The following is a 20,280-nucleotide window of genomic DNA, read 5'->3' as shown; positions in this document are numbered from 1 at the left end:
AGTCTTTTGAGACTGAAGGATGCCAATGTTATGTTAGGGAAACAGTCAATATAAATCGTAAGGATACTGGCAACAAGGTTACAGTCGTACAGTCATAAGTGGGAGGAGATGGGTGATAGGAACAATGAGAAGATTTAATTTAATGATGATATATGGCTTGTAACTTGGTTTAGAATCCCAGCCCATTGTGGCTTAGTCAACAGACATTGCTTTAGGTCTCGTGTGTGAACCCAGCATTAAAGCAGCAAGGATGCCTGACGTAAGCTTTCGTTGATTGTCAGATCATCAGCCTGGGAATTTGTTTTGAGTGAAGTGAACTCTTAGTCTTTTTATGTGAATTCACTTTTTATTACGCGCATGATGTAAATAAAGTGGAGGAGCAAGAATTATTTTGCTCTGGCTCTTCTTAAACAACTGAGTGTCAATAATTTTGGTTGATGGACCAGACTGAGTTAGCCCAGAGGTCTCTCTCAGTTTGGGTGATGCAATTCCTCCTTGACATTAAGAAATTAATATCTACTATCTCAAATCCATATTTAAAATTTACTTTAAAATATGGTGGCAGCTTTTGCCTCCTGATCTTACTGTCTTGTCCATTCTTTTTTTTTTTTTTTTACCATTTCTCTTCTGAAGCAAGAGGATAAATTTATTCAGTTCAAGAAATGGGAAGATAGAAGATTTTCTAGAACTGGAGATTTAATTATAGATGGAAAACTTATTACTTCTGAGTGTACTTTCAGAGGGAGGATCACATATACTAACTTGGTTTTAAATGAATGGAGCTCAATCATTTGAATGGAACGGATGCAGTATGATTATTGGCAATATTTGGCCAATGGTGTATATCATTTAAAATGAAAAGTAATACTGTTAACGTTATATAAAATGTTTATATTAAACACAAGAAGTTATCTTGAAATTTTTAAACTTTCACTTGATAAAGCTCATTGAAATTCTTTAAGACCTAAAGCTTGAGACCCTTAAAGCTCTTCGTGGGCCCTGAAAATAATTTTAGATCACATTCCATTCCACTCAAAGTCCATCTCTAGGCTGTTGATGGGTTTGTTAGAAAATTGCTCCTAATGATACCAAAGTATGCCGATCCTTTGGTTAAAAGTTCTGAAGTACTTGGGAATTCAACAGAGGAGTCCTTGGTGCCCTGCAAGCTCAGTTGGTTTCAAATGCGAGCTTGGTTGTTTTCAAACAGAGACCCCTCAGTTCAATCCTGAGCTACAAATATTCTCCTTTATTGGTAAAGTCAACAGTCTTTCATTTTGTGCATTCAGAATACATAACTTTCTATGTAATGCTAGGTAGGGCTTGTTGCTCTTAACAGTGAGCCAAGCATTCCAGAATTTCTAATTCTTCTTCCTCAAAGGGAGTACTTTCAAGTCACGCTTTTGAAGCAACAGTTGAAGGAGTTTCATTGGGTTTTACTTTTTTTCCTTGTTGAGATGTCCATGTGAGGTGGGAGGCAGGGGGCAGACATCTCCCAATGACCAAAGCGGCCAGGGAATGCCAACTCTGGTGCTGTCCATGAAGGGAGGTGCTGAAAGAGGCCAGCAACCACCCATGTTGGAAACTTCTGCTTCCCTCAGACTTCTGCAATGTCCTTCTTAGTGCTGGGCACGATGCCCACTTGAGACTTGCTACCCGTAGGATCCTGCAACTCTGTCTTAGGAAGCTAGTTTTTGTCCTCACCTCTTCCCTCTTAGTAAATGGTTCAGCCCAGGTAGAATGTATGTATTTATGTGTTCATTTTGTTAAATCTATATGCTGCCCATCTGATTATCACGAGTGACTTTTGGCCCAATGAAGATGGAAAATGACTGAGGAGTTCTGAGCGAGTTAGGGAGAAGGTTCTAAGGGGAATCATGTGAAATTATCTCTCTCCCCCTCTCTCACTTGATAAGAGGGATGGACGGATGGATAAGAATGATATATGAAAGGGATGGCCTGCCTAATTTGAAAATGATTCACCTTTGTGCTTTCCTTATGCCAGATGTGGGCAGGTTTTGGCTCAAGAAAATGAGCATCCCACTATCCCTCTGAAACAAAGCAACTAAGACCATCTGGAGCTGGCAGGCGGCCCTCCTTTGCTGTCTCATGTTCCCCAGACTCGGCCTATTCCATATCTCTTAACTGAACATTCCAAATAAGGTGGGCGGCAAATAAATTTAACAAATAAATCTACTGGGGGGGGGAAAGAGGGAGTATCTAAATTAAGAAGCATTTTCGTATCTTGTATCTGGTGACCTTCCTGCTGTCAGCTGGAAGGCTAAAATTGAAAGAATGCAGTGAAAAATTGCAGTGAGGTATTGTCTTCCAAAACTGATACGCTATCAGCATTCTTTTCAGGTTCTGCAAAAGTATCTCCCTGTCACCCAGTGCAGAAGTTCACTCTCTATATATGAATTTCATGAAAGAAATTCTAATCGTACTTCCAGCTCTTGTTCTGCACTTCAGGCCAATGAAACAAATGCCACAGGAACTCCAGCTCAAACCCAGCAACGTTGGGTCTCTTCCTTTAATGTATAATGGATTCTTTCCCCTTAAAAAAATGATCATTTCAGCTTCTGTTCATTTCGTGAGGAGACCTGCAGATAATTCTCAGCAGGCCATCTTTGATTTGTTGCTTCAGTTTGAAGATACCACTGCTCCCTTGTTGTACAGTACATCCTTTTCCGATGAGGGGGAAAAACCTGGAACTTGCCTTAGAAGATTTGCAAGAATTAGAAAATCTACTTTTTAAAAATGGCAAACCAGAAGTAAGTGTTACCTACACGTTTTATACTTGGGGGAAAGGTCAGGGTTATAGAAAGCTCATTCTGAAATAAATTTCATTGGGTTTATGGTGTTTTTCTTCTAGGAATGTCTCTATAAAATCACAGTCTTAAAATAGATATTATATTAATGAAGGTTCTCACATTTATAAATACTTAGGTATTCACCATCAATCAAGTGCCACATTGTACTTTGACAGTCATTAGATTCACATTTGGGTAACAAGCACAAGCCAGGGGTTCACCCCAAAACATGTTTCTCCAACTAAGCATTGTCGTTTTCTATTTTGTCTAAAGAAATGATGCCTTGCACGATTTCCAGAAAACAGGATTTGTAATGTATTACAAACACCATTAAGTGGCAGATTCAAAGTTTGGGATCTTGCCCTCATACCTCCAGATGTTTGTTTGATCCCCCAAGGTGTTTAAAGAAATGAGGGCCAAATGCCAGCAAACGGCTGCCTGGCCTAGAAGTTAAGGCACCAGGCTAGACACCAGGAAGCGGTGAGTTCTAGTCTTGCCTTAGCCATGAAAGCTGGCTAGGTGACTTTGGGCCATTCCTTCCCCCTCAACCCACACTAACTCACAGGGTTCTTGTGAAGAAGACAGGAAGAGGAAGAAATATTAGGTATGTACACTGCCTTGAGTTATTTATACAAAGAATTGAACTAAAACTAGCAGACTAGGAATGAATAGCGACTGGCCTATGCCTTCACCGAGGCCCACTGCCATAATTTTTATGGCCGATGCTTCTTCCATAGGAATCTCTGTGGCCAACTGGTCTCCTCTGTCCCCACAGAATAAATGTTTCTTTTATGGGGCTTTCTGCAGCGAACATTTCAGCCCAGAATAGGGAAGGTTTCTGAGCATTAACTCTGCTGGGTCTGAGCTCCCTCTTCTGTTCAATTTCATAACCGGCAAATAGCGTCCTTTCTATGCAGAGCAGCTCAGGGAGGGACATCAGAAATGAAGCTCCGGGTCCTTCGAAATCTCTTTCCAAGGCAGATGTGGGTGGCGGGACTTGCTGGTCCTGCGTGGATTCCTCCTTCTGGCCAGGGTCGCGGAGGGGGGGGCGGGGAACGGGACGGGATCCGCGTTTTGACCCCTCTGGAAAGGGCTCCGCTTGGCCCATGGAGGGCAAGTGGGGAGGAGGCCGGGAGCGCGGCGGAAACCCCGCACGGAGCAGGGAGGCCGGAGGGGCTGCCCCGATTCCTCGCCTCCGCCGGGGTCCGCCTGCGGCCACTAAAGGGATCGGGTGGGGATCCCGGCTCTGGCCCTGGAGCAGATCCCAAGGGCAGCGGGTTCTGGGTCCAGGGCCCCGAGTGTTGGGGGGCGGCAGGCTGGCTCTGTCCAGCGCTTAGAGGGGCCTGGGAAGCGGCATGGGGGTCCCCCAGCCCGGCAGCTTTAAGGCTTGTGGACTTCAACTCCCAGAATTCTCCAGCCATCGTAGCTGGCGTAGCTTAGCGCAGCATTGCTGGCTGGGGAATTCTGGGAGTTGAAGTCCAGAAGCCTTAAAGCTGCCGGGCTGGGGGACCCCTGGTCTCAACGATGCGGCTACGGCTGATTCCGCTCTCGCCGGGAAGGGGCGGGTTGCGGAGCATGGGCTTCGTTGTCCCACGGCCGGTCGGAGCAGCTGCAGCGGAGAAGGCGCCGAGGCTTCCCTGAGGCCCGAGGGAGGGGCTGCTGGGGGGGGGGGCTCGACTCCTGCCCGGGAAGGAAACCAGGCGCTCTGCACGTGCTCAGACGACGTCTTGGATGCCACCCTCCGTCGCACCAGTAAACCCATCGCCCCCCCCACCCGCACACACCCAGCGGACTACAAAGCCCATCCCCCCCAGCCGACAAGGCGCCGAACCCGCCAGTCTCTCCGGCAACCGGGAAACGAGCCCGGAGTGCGCAGGCGCCCGCTCGCTCTCCCTCCTTCCGTCTCCCGATTGGCTAAGACGGGCTCGTAAGGGGCGGGCCACGCCGACTGTCACTTTCCCTGAAGCGGCTCGGCCCCGCCCACTCCTCGTTGGCCTCGCGCTGCCCGGGCGGCGCAGGCGCGCTGAGTAGGTGGGAGGCCGTCGCCGCCGCTGGCGGCGTCGCGCGTGCATGACGTCACGCCATGGCCGCCCTGCTCTGCCGCCAGTAGAGGCCTTGTCGCGCGCCCCGCCGCTTCCCGGAGCCGCTTCCCCGCTCCCTCCCCCGACCCCCTCCCGCTCGGCCAGGTGAGGAGCGGCGGGCCCCGCTTACGGGCCGGGGGTGCCGGGGCCGGCATCGAGCCTTCAGGGGAGGCGCCGGGGGCGTCGCTGCCTGTCGCTTGGCTGCTCCTCCGGGGAGGCCCTGCCTGAGGCCCGAGCCCCGGGCGAACGAGCGGGCTGCGGCCTCCACGCCCCGGCGCCCCCAGAGCCATCCCCTGGGTCTCGCTGGCCATGACCTCGAGGGCACCCGCGGGCCGCAGGATGACCGCCTCCGCAGGCGCCGGACTACAACTCCCATCCCCTGCAGCCCGCCAGGCCGGATGGGCTCGGGGCTGGCTCCGATCCCGCGAAGGCGAGGGCCGGGGAGGGCCGGGTGCAGCCCAGGGGCCACCTTTGCCCGGGCGGGGGCTGCGGTCTCGGCCTGCGCCTCCCATCCTCCTTGGCCGGTGGGGCGGAGCTCCTCACGAGACTGGGGTGGGGGATCCGCCTTTTGACCCATCTGGAAAGCGGGTGGGCGATGCTGGAACTGTGGTCTCTTCCAAGGTCTGTGGGACTATATTCCATTGGATGGACTGTAGTGGATGATGGATTCTATGGTCCTCTGCTTGCGTTGACAGGGTGATGGGGTGCATTCTTAACTTGGCTGCAGGAGGGGAGCGTCTGTCTCCCTCTTGCTACTTTAATTTATAGATAGATTGCTTCATTTGTGATCAGAAATGGACAGTTTCTGTTAAAAAGTTAAAATCTTGTCAGGAAACAATTGTCAATGTTTTTGATTTACTTTGGCCTTTAGATACTACAAAACAGCTCTTCTTTGAGAATCTCATTCACGTTCTTTTACTTTCGTGGGCCAGCATTGAAATATGGGGTGGTGAAGTGCATTGCAAGCTAAAAAAGTTGACGTGACAGTTTAACAATCTGTAGTTAAGAAACTGCTATGAATCCACTTTTGTCCTTTTTTTAATCTGAGCCTTTTCTCTCTTCCAGACTAGTGGGTCCTAATGGATGTTTCTGAAACACTTGAGCAAAACCCCCACTCTCCCAGTGAGAAAGACGAAGAGGAGGATGACCACCAGCCCTCTGATGATGAAATCCTGAAAGGGAGTAGTTCAGAGCAGGATGGGGAGGAAGGACAGGGTGCCTTTTTGGGAAAAGGTGCAGATCGGGCAACTAGAACATTGAGCCATGGGGAGGAGGAAGGCCTTCCCTCAGAGGAAGAGGAGCGTTTAAGTGAAACCAAGTCTCCGGACTCTGATCATAATGATCAAAGCCAACCACTCAAGTCCTCCCTGCGTGTTGAGCAAGTGGAAGAGGGGGCAAATGACCTGGGTGATGAAGCCTCCTCGGTCATTCGGGAACTGGATGAGCATGAACTGGATTATGATGAGGAGGTTCCCGAGGAGCCTAGCACTGTTCCTGCAGACGATGAGGCTGACAAGGCTGTGGGGGAGGAGGAGGAGGAGGAGGAAGAAGAAAAAGGAGACGAGCCTCTGGGAGATGAAAAACAGCCTACCCCCAAAAGCAACAATGAGAAGGATGGGCAGGAGCCTCCCAAGGAGAAGAAGAAGGAAGAAGATGGAGAAATTGATGATGGCGAGATTGATGTAAGTTCAGGTCCCTTCTGCGTTCCCCCTCCTCCCCACCAAGAGTGTCCCTGGGAGAAAACGGGTCCCCATAGCCCTTTGCAATACAGAAAGGTCGATAAAGGGCTGTTTTCTCAAGTGGGATCTAGACGTGCACCAGCTTATTCCAAAAGCACAACATTGCTGGGTCACTCAAATCTAGCCATTTCCTTACGTCATAAATGTTTTAACTACTCAGAAGAATCAGCAACATAATAATGAAAGACTTGCATTGCTTCTGTGCAAGAAGTTGCTGATCAGTTTGGGTTATGAAAAGCTGGTGGGGTGGGGGGGGGGTGTTATGTTATTGACCTCATTTCTCAGAAAAGCCCTTGAGTTGCTATAAACCTCAAATGCTTCGGAACAAGCAGAGCCAAAGGTTGGGGGTGGAGTTAATTCTCTCAAACCAGGCACCCTCCAATGCATAGGTTTCAACTGCCAAACTTTCCACAGTATGACCATTGCAAGAATTGGGAAGCTGCTCTAATTCTTTGGCACGTAGCCATTTGCGTTCAGAATCCTGGGAGCAGTTGCTGAATCTTGGCACCATTTTCTATCACTCTACTGATCAAGCTCAGCCCCTGATGGCAGTAGAACGACCTGTCATTTCATAGACATCCAGCTTGGCAAGTGCCCTTGGTCTGGTTTGGAAAGGGGTGGTCCTAAGAGCCCTGTAGATACCCAGATAACATCTGAGGTTGCAAAGCAGCAATTGTTTTCCTCCCAGGAGAAAAGAGGGAGACTTGTTGTGATGCATACTTGAAGAAGGAAGGGACAAGGAAGCCAAGTGCAGATTAGCTGACATGGCCGAGAAGCTCTGAACCACAGCTTTTCCTGCCAGATGATAGTTAATATCTATCTTATTCGGAAATCAAAAAGTTTCTTCTAACAATGTAATTCCCTCTGAAAGTGCTTAAGGAAAGCATGACTTTCGTTGACATCATTGGTTGTTGCAGGGGCTAAATTCTTAGATTGGCACAGATTCTGGAGAAATGGCATCAGCATTTTATTATCTGAGGCCTCCAATATCAATTTAGAAAGTTGTTGCAAAGAACATTCCATTTTCTTAGTGCTAGCTTTCAGTTCCATGCTTACTTATCCTACCCCATGTTGCAAGATCTGTTTCACCTTTTTGAAGATGAGTTAAGTCGTCTGCTGAGTCTTTTAAGGGTAGGTGGTGCTGATGTTATCACAGTTAAGCCTGCAGAATGAGAGCAAGAAAGGCGTATTGCTCAGTGGTTGGACTGAGGAGAGTTCTGAAAGGAAGACCAAGTTGGCCTTGAAACCAAAATGCCAACTTTCTGCTTGACCATTTTCAAAAGCCTGAGCGTAGAGGGTTAGAAGAGAATGCTAGCAAGGAGCATCAGAAGAAGATGGGGAGATCAAATGTGAGTGTCCTCTTATAACCATTCACATGTTGAGGAGCACGTGGGCTGTGGGAATCCATCTTCCTTCTCTGGTTTCTCATCTTCTTGGGTTGCTCCAGTTCTCGAGGTTGAAGGCTTGCTGTCATTGCGGCTTCTGCCTTCTGAGTTCCTGTCTCTCTCTGTCTTTCAGGATGATGACCTGGAGGAGGGAGAAGTGAAAGATCCCAATGACAGAAAAATGAGGCCACGTCTTACCTGCCGTTTTTTTGTGAAAGGTACACATTAAAGCCAATTGTGTCCCTCCCGAGCAACAGCAAGGAACCTCCGTTTCTTGGACAGCCACCCCCCAGAATCTTGTGGCTTCTCCTCTGTTCCTTAGATGGTTTCTAGCTGTCAGAGGTCACCTTACACCAAAATGCTTACACCGAAATCTCTCAGTATTCAAATGCTTTAAAGAAGCTCAAACATGGAGCTTAAAGACAGTAACCCTCATCCAGTAACACTGTCTCAGCATATGGAAACGTAGTATAGCTATCAGCATTACACAACTATTTTGATTGACATGAATTTAGCACAATTGCCATTGTTGATTGTTTGGGTGGCAACCATTTTTTTTAAAAAAAAATCTTTGGTGTGGTTCTTTGGTTCTCATGCGATTTGTGCAGCAGTTTCAATTTTTGAATATATATTTTTTTTGTATGTAGTCTTTTTTTCGGTTGTTTTACTTCATAGTGCAAGCCGTGCAAGGAAAAGATTTGAAGTACAGAATACAATTTCTTTAAATAAACCAAACAATTCTCTAGAAGAATCTCCTTCACATAACTCAGTGGTTGAAGAACAGGACAAGGCAAGAAAAGGGTTGCACTGTGTTGACAGACTTTCTCAGACAGGTATCCTGAGGTTTATGTGAAGTGTGTTTTGTCTGAGCCTTTTTTTAAACCCTTCTGCTTATTTCTCCATAGGGAACTGTACTTGGGGCATAAACTGCCGATTTATTCATCCTGGTGTGAATGACAAAGGAAACTACTCTCTGATTACCAAGCCAGTTCCTTTCTCTTCTAATGGTGCCCCTCCTATTGGCCCTGGTCCTCACCCTCTGATGCCAGCCAACCCTTGGGTACAGTATTGTATCAGTGTTTATTGCCTGAATTTGAGGATGCTGTGACCCTCTCTATGGTATGAGAATTTGGGGAAAACAAAACCCCTGGATGGTTGCTAAATGTCTCTTCTACCGCCCCTTGTTTCAAATGGATAATGAGCACAAGACATACAGGAGGAGCAGGAGATGGCAGAGCCAGGCCACCTGGCCACGTAATAAGCGTGGTGTGCATTTGGGGATCTTGTGCTAGAACATTGTGGGTCTAATAATAGAAGAGCAGAGATACTGGAAGTCTTGTACAAGCAACCCTGATTGGAGCAGAGGGAAGCCGGATACTTCAGTGTTTATACAGTTTCTCTTCTGGACTAAGAATCCAGTCCACCTGAGCCATGCTGCACGTGTGGAAAACACTGTAGTTGCTTACAGGCAACCTAGGAGCAAAGTGAGGCCAATCACCTAGCAGCTGATAGCTTTTCTGGAGTAAAAAAAGATGGCTTTGTGACAATGAACATCATTGGAATCTTCCTCCCCTCTTTCTTAACAGGGAGGGCCCGGTGTGGATGAAATCTTCCCTCCCCCACCTCCCGACCCTCCAACAGAAAGTGCCTGGGAACGGGGCCTCCGACACGCAAAGGAGGTAAGCTGGTTCTTCTTGCTCCTTGTGCAGAACAGGGGAGAGGAAGGGCTGAGAAGTCCCTTTATTGGTTGTCCTCACTTACCAACCACTCATTCAGTGACTGAAGTTGCAATAGCGCTGAATGAATGATACTCAAGATTCATCCTCAAAGTTGTTTAAGTCAACTGTCGGGGAAACAAAAAGCGTGTTTATTTCCAGGTGCGTTGTGCAACTCTAACATAAAGAAGTAAGATTCAGCCTTTGTGGTTCTAAAAAAGGGGCCAGGTGTTCAGAATCTTAATCTGAAAATTCCATATTATTCTAAAACACAATGCAGCTTTCCCAGCCAGTGACTTCCAGATGTGCAGGCATTTTGGATGTGCCACTTGGGAATTCTGGAGTTGCTGCCCCCATACCTCTGGAGGTGTCAGGCTGGGGAGGGATGCTGTGCCTATGTCGTCATCCCTTTGGGAAACTAATGCTCCTGCCCACTCCCCCCGCCAGGTGCTGAAAAAGGCTACCATGAGGAAAGAACAAGAACCCGATTTTGAAGAAAAACGGTTTACAGTAACGATTGGGGAAGATGAACGCGAATTCGACAAGGAAAATGAATTTTTACGAGACTGGAACTATCGCATCACTCGGGACGTGCGGGATTCAAGGTAAGGGGCCTGCTGCCTCTCTCTGTGCCTTCCTCTCCAGTCCCTCTGCCATCCACCAGAGGGTGCTATTGGCTGATCAGTGAGCCGGCTCTTGCACTGTTGTCCCATCCTGTCTTGGCTGCTACTGTTTGCAGGGCCCAACCCAGTGTGCCTGCAGCCTGGTGTGTTTTTATCACCTGCATAGCCGTTTATTCATGGATTAAATTTATGCACTGCCATCCCGCTATCCGAAGCGACCCTTTGGATCCTGATGGCAGCACTGCGCATGTAGAACGGAATAGCTGCATTTCATCAATGGTTGCGTTTTTTGCCTTGTTGAAAATCACCCCCAGGCCTGCCTGCTTCAGGTGCTTTATGTGGAACACATTGGGTACTGCTGCAGCAGCCCACTCCTTCCCACGTGCAGGTTTTGCTCTGACTGCTCCTTGTGGTTCTTGGAGCATCTTTCAATACAGTGGCTGGGTTTAAGATGTGCCCTTCCATTCAAGAAGCCAGAGGCCCCTGGTCCATCATACCTAACCTTAAAAGAGTTAGGGCCACCTTGGAGAGAGCTTTGTGAAGGAGGTTTAAGTGTCTCTGGCAGTTTTGAGTGGATTCGTATGTCTGGATCATAGATCCTTTGATCTGGGGTCTCATCCCAGTCTTTCTGAGCCACTCCAGTTGACTTAAATCACCTTCACAAAGCCCTCTCTAGGATAATAAAGTCAAAGAAACTCTTTTAAGGCTAGGTATGATGGGGACAGTGGCTTCTTCTTCACATCCTTAGTTGCACTACACGTAAATGCAGACATTGGCGTCAGAAACATAACAGTAAATAAATTCTGCAAAGGTATATCTTTTCTTTTAATTTGTCATCATTAATTCAAGACCCAGACTAGTTGACTAAACAGATTTGCAAGTGCTCTGGCCATTGATCCTAGTAAGGTCCCTAATAATGGGCCCATATTTGTTTTTTCCACTTCAGGACATTACTCTGAATTGGCTGTTCTTCTAAAACATGCCTTTAAAATTCTTGAAATATTATTGATAATCTCTTCAAATGATCCACATAGGAAACTTTCTAGGGTGGGTAATGTTTCATTGCTATATTTTTCTGGAGGGAACTTTTTCTAAAACTGAGGTGCAGTCTCTTTCAGGGGCTTCATTTTATGCTCATTTGTTGGATTTTCAAAAGTTAGATTATAAAATTCTATGTATATATTGATTTTCACTGCTTTAGACTAAAGGCTACTTCAAAGATTAAAATAACATTAACATTAAAGAGCCGAGGTGGCGCAGTGGTTAGGGTGCAGTACTGCAGCTACTTCAGCTGACTGCTAGTTCAGCAGATCAGAGGATCAAATCTCACCGGCTCAAGGTTGACTCAGCCTTCCATCCTTCCGAGGTTGGTAAAATGAGGACCCAGATTGTTAGGGGGCAATATGCTATTTAGTATACTGTCTTTGATGTAAGCCGCCCAGAGTCCTCGGAGAGTCCTTGGAGAGTGGGCGGCATAGAAATATGACTAATAAATAAATAAATAAACATAGTTTTTTAAAGGTGTCAAAAATGCTAAGTACATCTCAAGTGGTTTGGTCAGTTGGAAATTTTTCCCAGTTTGCATCATTTCACTTCCCAATTTCAGTTTGCTTTGAGACACATGTGATTATGGCTAATTGATTCATAAATCTGTTTTTTTCCACCGGTTTCCTGAAAACTACTAGTGACACGGATGTCAAAGAGAACATTAATTACGGGTAAGCAATCCCTTGTTGCTCTTTCATTCATAATCAGGCCAATGTTACTTTCATTTTGATTCTTCATAATTCTTATCTCAGTGTCAGTGGTTGCAGAGTTCTTTGTTTCCATCTGGCCCTTTTGTGCTGGCATGCCTGTCTGTTTGGAGGTTGCCATGTGTTGGCAACCTCTTGGCAACATTTACAGCAATAGCAAGACTTCTAAATAATTACGTACATCTAGGAGTACAAAAAATAGATGGCATTTCCTGAAGACATCTCAGAAGGAAGGAGAGCAAGCAGAACAGAAACCTTACACTTTCCAAAGCCTATTCCAAAATCCATTTGTCAGGGGCCATTTGTTGTTATTTCCATGTGGCTCAGTCACTGATTACGATGAGCATTTTTCATAGAAAGTTATCACTGTGCTGACTTCAGGAATAATCCAGAAAGGCTTGTTTTCAAGTATTTGCTTGGGCTAATTGTTGGTATGCTAATTAAGTAACTAATGATGTGATGAGCACTCTGCTCTTAATTCTTCATTTTTTCCCAGAGAAGGGGAGTCATAAATAATAGAGGCCTCTCACTAAACCCTTCTTAGCATAAGCATCAGCCAAGCATGGTCTACTGACCCATTGAAGCCCTTCCCTTAATCAGGGCCTTCTCTTCCTTAGAGCGTCTTCCATTTCTTGCCCCGCTTCTTTTTCAAAGATGAATCCCAAAAGACTGTGGGAGGCGGCCGTTGAAAAGCTAATACAATTTGCCTGAATCTGGAATTTGGGAAGGGGTGGTGGTGGCTCTTTTTGCTCGTATGATTCTTGCAAAAGGGCGTTCCCAGGGAAACATGTTTCTTGCTTTCAAGTGGTGATGGCTGAATATGACCCTGCAGCCAATAACTGATGGGAACAATATGGGATTACTCGCTCCTGTTCCTTCCATTGCTCTGCAGGGCCGATCCATATTCCGATCCCTACTACGATTATGAAATAGAACGCTTCTGGCGGGGAGGGCAGTATGAGAACTTCAGGGTACAGTACACCGACCCAGACCCCTACCGCAATTACAGACTGAGCAAGGTAAGTGCCTGCCCCGGGCTGGGCTTCCTCTTTGACTTCAGACAGGTGTTTGTTCTGAAGAGGCTCAAGCTTAACAACCCATTTGGCTGTAGCAATACCGGCAGTCCTCGGCTTATGACTACAATTGAACCCAAAAATCCTATGTTGCTAAGTGAGATAGTTATTAAGTGACTTTCGGCCCCTTCTTATGACTTTTTTTGCCACATTTGTTAAGTGACTCACTGCAGTTGTTAAGTTAGCAACACGGTTGTTAAATAAAATTTGCTTATCAGAAGGTCACAAAAGGGGATCGTATGACCCGGAGACACTGCAACCGTCATAAATATGACTCAGTTGCCAGGCATCTGGATTTTGATCAGGTGACCCTGGGGATGCTGCAATGGCCTTAAGTGTGAAAAAAGATCATAAATCACTTTTTTTCAGTGCCGTTGTAACTTTGAACAGTCACTAAATGAATTGTTGTAAGTCGAGGACTACCTGCAGTATCTCCATCCATTAGCCAGCATTTTTTGCTTGTGTGTCTCAAATTGCTCCAGGAATTTTGAGAAACAAGAAGTGTGGCTTTTATACACATAAAGATTGGAACAAAGCTTGGGGAGGAACAACCTGTAATTTTATTAGTTGAATTGTGGGCCTCTGAGAGTAAATATCCAGAGAATGAAGTCATTAAGTGTTGTAGAACCAACTAAAGACTTTCCTTGGTGTGATATGATTCAAGACTTGCTGTGGATCAAAGGTAACCTGTAACCTGGTTTATTCTTTCTTTCCTTCCCCAGGAAAGGGAGCGAGAGAGGGATCGGGAGAACCGGCAGCGGGAACGGGAGCGAGAGAGGGAGCGGGAACGGGAGCGAGAAAGGCGGCAAAGAGAGCGGGAGCGTGAAAGGGAGCGGGAGCGGGACAAGGAGCGCCAGAGGCGGAAAGAAGAGTGGGAAAGGGAGCGGGAGCGCATCAAGCGAGATGACAAGGAACGCCCACACCGGGACCGAGATCGGGAACGGGAGAAAGAGCGTGAGAAAGAGAAAGAGAAGCCAAAGCCTCGATCGCCACAGCCAGCCAGGTATGGATTGCGTTTGATGGTCTCGTGCAGGGGTCTCCAAACTCAGCAACTTTAAGACTCATGGACTTCAACTCCCAGAATTTCCCAGTAGCTGGGGGATTCTGGGAGTTGAAGTCCACGAGTCTTAAAGTTGCAACTTTGGAGACCTGGTCTAGTGGCATGCTTCTCAGTTCCTGGTGGCTCTCAGCTCAGAAGAATATCTCCTTAGAGCATAGCCAGGCATGTGTTTGGCAGAGTTAGGATCGGGGTTATCCCCAAAGGCTGGAGAAGCACAGGCCCCTGCTTGGAGAATTTAGAAAATCTCTTTTGGGAAGGTTGTCTGATTCCGTCTCAAATTACAGAAGGATTCTGGGGGTTCGCCTGTGTCTTTGTCCTTCTTCCCAAAAAACTCCTTCCCTTCTTTTAAGCACTTTGAATAATTGGTGCAGAATGTGGGCTCTTCTTGGTATCGGTGGGGTTAGAAGGTTGTTGTGGTTAGTTGTCCTAAATACAGGCTTTTATTTCTGTTCATATAAAGAACGGTTGCTGGAATTGGGTATGTCTAGCTTAATGAAAAGAAGGACTAGGGGTGACATCATAGCAATATCTCAGGGGCTGCCACAAAGAAGAAGGGGCCAACCTATTCTCCAAAGCCCCTGAAGGCAGGACAAGAAGGAATGGATGGAAAGTAACCAAGGAGAGAAGCAACTTAGAAATATGGAGCGATTTGCCTTTAGAAGTTGTGAGTGCTCCAGCACTGGAAGTTTTTAAGAAGAGATTGGCAGAGGGTTTGTATATCATTCTGTGTGTCTCTCTCTCTATGTCTCTCTCTCTCTCTCTCACCACACACTGTGTGTGTCCTTAAGAAAACAGCCGCCTGCCCTGCGCGTGCTTTTCCTGCACTTTGGCGCTCACTTGAGGAGGGTCTTCCCACACGTGTGCATGCTCCCGGCTAAGCCACAGCCCACCAGGGGGTCACAAGAGGAGGAGGGGGAGGAGGGTCGCCCAAAGGGAAGCCTCCGCCGCGGCTGGCAATCGTTCCTCAGCCAGCCCAGATTTCCAAAAATATCTAAAAAAATAAAAGGGGCGAGGGGCGGGGCCAACCAGTGATGGGACAGGGAGCCACAGCAGAGAGCCCAAAGAGCCGCATGCGGCTCCGGAGCCGTGGGTTGCCGACACCCAGGATAGGGTTTTCTGCTTGAGCAGGGGGTCAGACTAGAAGACCTCCAAGGTCCCTTCCAACTCTGCTATTCTGTTATTCTGTGCGGCGTGTTTTTCTCCATGCCAGTTGCCTCTCCAGCTTTGCGTTCTTGGCTCTTGGCAGAGCAGTGAGCCCGGCCCGAGGACTGCCAGACCCCTCCCCTGTCATTTCTGGCATTCTTGGCCTTGAGCTGTGCCAACAGCCTCGATGGCTTGGCTTGGGATGAGTCTAAGCGTGCCAGGAAAGTGCATTGTGTCCCAACCTCTGCTTCACTCTGAAGTATGAATGTGTGTGAATAATCTGGTGAAGTCCTGTTGATGTAAGACTGAAATGTACACCGATTGCTAAAAGCCAATTTTTCCAGGCTGCTGAGCCTTTCCCCCTTGGAGAGGAAACCGCGTTGTGCTCCCTCTGAGATTTACCCCATTGTCAGTTTTCCAAAAAGACCCCAGGTGGGCCTCCGTAATTCAGTCTGATTTCCCGGTGGGGGAGGGGACGTTGGAGAGGATTTGATAAAAACTTGGTTTTCGGGGTTCCTGAGGTTGCTCAGTGTTTTTAATGCTTTTTAAATCATTGTTACACAATAGTACTAATTGTTTTCTGTATATGCTGTTTTATTGGGTTGTTGTACACTGCCCAGAGTCACTTTCCATGAGATGGGAAGCCGTATAAATTGAATTAATTAAAGTAAGTTAAAAATAAATACAGCCTTCATCTTCCAGAAATTGGCTCCGATGTTACATGCCTTTAATTCTGGAGAATCATGCTTAAATCCTCTACCAATTTTCTTGGTAGTAAGTTCATCCCAGACAAATGGTGGTCCAATCTCTTCTTTAAAACTTCAAAATAGAATATAGTTGAGTAAAGATTCATATAAAGTGTCATTCAATAAACCTGCATTTACGATTTTTCTCCTCCAAAACAAGAGAAAAGTGACAAGGAAAGTGGCTCTTTCCTATTGCAATTCCAGCAGATCTCATCCGTTTATCTGCAAATCTACCTACCATACTAGGTTGATATTTGAACAAGTGGGAAGTAGATTTTATTTTTGTCTTTCAGGAATGCTTATTTTTATTATGCCGTGTTTAATTAGTTGCGATCCTTTTACTCAATATAGGTTGCTTTATTACCCATAGTCAAGGTCACATGTTTCTGTGTTTTCCATAAACTGGTGTTTAATTATAGTTCTTAATATAATGTTCTAAGAAGAAAGCAATCTAGAGAATTGTTCCATGTGTATTCTTTCTATTTAACTAGCCGGCTTCTTCCTTGGAGTAGAAGTGACTTCACTTTAATTGAGTTTATTTATAGACTGCTGTGCTTTCCCTAATCATTAAACCTTGGCTCAGCTCTTGGCAACTTTGTCCTCTTGCGTAGTTTTGGATTGATGCTACCCAAAGAGTCATGTGACTTGATGGAGATTCCAGAATGCCTCTTATGTAAGACTGACTCCATTTCTGTCATCTGCCATGAGACAGATTTCCTCAAGTCTAAAAACCTAACAAGAAGAAGAAGAAGAAACTTTAGCAAGGACTTGGTGTTTTTGTTTTTTTGAAAAAATGGGATTTCAAAGCAAGGTGTTGTTAAATATCTTAGATTTGTTGGGAAGAACAAAACGGAGGAAGCCATGTTTTGGTTGAGAGGTGGCTGCCCTGAGTGTCCATTTAATAACAATTCAGTAATTGAGAACTTGCTCTGCAGATAAGAGATTCCTGGCCTTAATTTCCACCCGAAGGAGCTCCAGGTGATAAAGCTGGAAAAGACTGCAGGTTTAACTTTTGTAGGGATGTTCCTTGCCAAGGTACAGATAGTCCTTGACTTATGACCACAATGGACCCGCAAATATTGGTTGCCGGGGACACTGCACCCGTCCTAAGTACATGCCAGTTGCCAAGCCTCTGAGTTTTGTTCAGGTGACCACGGGAACGCTGCAATGGTCGTAAGTGTGAAAAAGGATCATGGGTCACTTTTTTCAGTGCCGTTGTAACTTCGGTCACTAAACAAACCGTTGTAAGTCGAGGACTACCTGTAAATGGTTTTGGGCTCAGGGCGGAAGTGGAAAATTTGCAACTTGGTTTCCTTCAGGAGCTCTTCACATTCCTTGTTTATTGCTAATTTCTGTGATTCCTTGGCAGTTGCATCCTCAGTTGCTCCGGGGCAGGGAAGTGGGGCCCTTTTATGACTTGTGGACTTCAGCTCCCAGAATTCCTGAGGCAGGCATGCTCCACCATGCTGGCACAGGCATTATGGAAGTTGAAGACCACAAGTCATAAAAGGGCCCTGGCTCCCCACCTCTGCTCCAGGGAGTGGAAGGAACAGATTCCCTCTCCACCCTACCTACCAAGGGTGTAAATTAGGCTGAGAGTTCACAGGTGGTTCAGCCCCGCCCTAAAGGAACTTCCTGTCTGAGTGGAGATTGGACTCTCCCATTGCTCCATCCTCCGAGCCTCCTCTAAATCCGTTGGCACGGGGGCGGGCGGGCGAGGGCTGGAGCTGGCACAGGTTTTCCATTGTGCGGAGCTGGCAAAGCCTTGCCTCAAATCCCTTTTCGACCACCCAACTCCTCGCGTTTCACCTTATCAATGGTGGCCTCAGACTCTCCCGCTCCTGGTAGGGTGGTTGGGTGAAGCTCATGCCCAATGATCCCCTGCAAACCACCCTAAGTGAGTTGGCAGAAAGTGATGATACATCCGAGGGTTTTCCTTGCTGCTCCGTCACTTGTATCTGGTTGTGAAAACTGAAGCTGAGGCAAGAATCCGGGCCAGGAAATTCAGATGATGCGGTCTGGCAGTTGTAGCAGGTGAAGGGGTGTGTTTGAGCTCACCGTGATTTCATCTAAATGGGCTGAAAAGAATTCTTCCTTTCCTTTCTCTCTGGCCTCCAAAGGGGAAGGAGGGGAAACGGAAAGGGCAAGAACAGCAGAGGCACCAATGGGAAGGCTGCCAGTCTTTGGCAAATTGATTTACTGCCAAAGGAAGCAATTTAGGCTAAAATTAGGGTTTTTTAAAAAGAAAAAAAAATCACGAAATTCGGTCTATTTAATCACAGGTTGTTCTTTCCTGGTCAGATTTTTTTTTGAAGATAATCTCTGCTAATTGAAGGATTTTGCCAAAGTCCATCCAAAGACCTTTGAGAAAGAAAAACCCTGCCCAGTGGCCAATTTTTTTCCCCTAATTATACCTGTTAGGTTTTGTTTCACTCATCCTCTACAAAGGAGTCTATTCAAAAGGGCAGCTGACTCACATCATTTGGTTTTGTAGAGACGTTTGTCAATTTTGGACTTTCTAGAAACGAGGTTAACCGCCTTCTTCAACCAAATCAGATTGCAGGTGGTCCTCGGCCTACAACTACTGTACAATTGAGCCCAAAATTCCTGTTGCTAAGCGAGACACTTGTTAAGGGACTCTTGTTGCCCGATTTAATAACCTTTCTTGCCAAAGTTGTTAAAGTAAATCCCTTCAGTTGTTAAGTTAGTCACACATTGTTAAGTGAATCTGGCTTCCCCGTCACTTATCGGAAGGTCGCAAAAGCGATCACGTGACACCCCACCCCACCCCCCGGGGACACTGCAACCGTCATAAATACGAGTCAGTTGCCAAGCGTCCGGATTTTGATCGCGTGACTGTGGAGATACTGCAAGGGTCGTTGGTGTGAAAAACGGTCATGTCCCTTTTTTCAGTGCTGTTGTAACCTCGGATAGTAAGCGAACTATTCTAAGTCGAGGTGTACCTGTATTCCAATCAAATGGCATGGCCAGACATTCAGAGGCCACCGTCACTCAGCTTTCAATACTCTGTTTGAATGTTCGGTCCCTGGTGCAAGTTTGCTAGTGGCCTTGTCACCTGCCTCCAGATTGAGCAAAGGAAGGCTACAGACGTTTTTTGCTTCTTTTCTTGTAGACAAAATTTAGCATCTGTGGCCTTAAACGGCGAGCTGTTTTTAGTATCTCTGCAAAAAAAGCAGCTCTAAAGCTTTTGCGTAACTTTGATTTCTCCCTGGCTCTTAGTCAGAAGGTGGCATCTGAAAGCTGATTTATTTGTCCTGTTCTGGGTGATTGGAGAGTTCATAGATGCCGGTTGATGATAATACTGAATATAGTATGACTGGTCTGTAAGAAATTCCACGTGGATTTAAATTCCATATAGATCCATTAGAGATTTTAAAAACACGGCTTCCTTCTCCTCCACCCACCCAGTCCTTCTCTCTGCTCCTCTTCTCTTGAATTGACAATGCCACCCTCTCTCTCATCCAAGGAGCTTTTTAATTTATGGCGAAGGCTCGTTCCTCCAGCAGAAGAAACCTGAGTCTTCCTCGTGTTTCTGCACTCACTGAAGGCTTCGCCTGGTCCCAGGCCGAGCTTAGTAAATGGGAAAGTGTTAGGCTCCCTGCCGGAAGGGAGTGTCCCGCTCAGGTCATGCAACTGGAATGACACAGTTGTGTTTTGCATACAGAAAGAGTCACGACCTTGCAAGAAGGTTTAGCAAGAACGGGTGCCTGCAATTCTTGGATTCCTCGGTTGTCATGAGGTCCCTCTTGATTAGTAATCTGCTGGTCGATGTTGGTCCTATTTTCTTTCCTGGATCGTGCCAAGAAATCTTCCTCATTCACAGGAAATATCACACTGTCATGAACAACTTTCCTGGTCCACAAAGACTTGTGTAGGGTCCTGTCTTAGATGCCTGAAATCCATCCTTGTTCTCATGAGACGTTTTGGCCAAGCATATGGAAATGTAACCATCTGCCTGGTGATGCACAATTCTTTTCTTTTTTCACCTTTCTTTGTGGCATCAGGGCTATCTTGGGGGAGGCAGAGCCACAGGCTCTTCAGCTCAAAATTCCCAGCCTCAATTCAAGCAGCCAAGCTCAGCAAGAAGGCAAAAATTTGATAGCTTGGACACAAATGGTTTGAAGACAGAGGCT

The 20,280-nt window shown here is 46.5% G+C and overlaps 1 protein-coding gene across 1 annotated transcript in view; it reads left to right on the top strand.

Annotated features, from left to right (window-relative positions):
* Positions 1–4,795: 4,795 nt before the first annotated feature.
* ZC3H18 (zinc finger CCCH-type containing 18) overlaps positions 4,796–20,280 on the top strand; it is a 28,880-nt gene continuing 13,395 nt past the window's right edge. The window contains exons 1-9 of the mRNA XM_034426609.3: positions 4,796–4,993; positions 5,954–6,570; positions 8,146–8,230; positions 8,918–9,072; positions 9,599–9,691; positions 10,175–10,332; positions 12,036–12,068; positions 12,997–13,123; positions 13,900–14,180. Coding sequence (XP_034282500.2) covers positions 5,968–6,570; positions 8,146–8,230; positions 8,918–9,072; positions 9,599–9,691; positions 10,175–10,332; positions 12,036–12,068; positions 12,997–13,123; positions 13,900–14,180 — 1,535 coding nt within the window. The 5' untranslated portion in view covers positions 4,796–4,993; positions 5,954–5,967. The remainder of the gene's footprint in view (positions 4,994–5,953; positions 6,571–8,145; positions 8,231–8,917; positions 9,073–9,598; positions 9,692–10,174; positions 10,333–12,035; positions 12,069–12,996; positions 13,124–13,899; positions 14,181–20,280) is intronic.

This window comes from Pantherophis guttatus, chromosome 11 (assembly GCF_059756535.1).
Source record: "Pantherophis guttatus breed Tessera chromosome 11, ASM5975653v1, whole genome shotgun sequence".
Lineage (NCBI taxonomy): Eukaryota > Metazoa > Chordata > Lepidosauria > Squamata > Colubridae > Pantherophis > Pantherophis guttatus.
The sequence above is the reverse complement of the archived record's forward strand: the minus strand, read 5'-3'. Positions and strand labels throughout refer to the sequence as shown.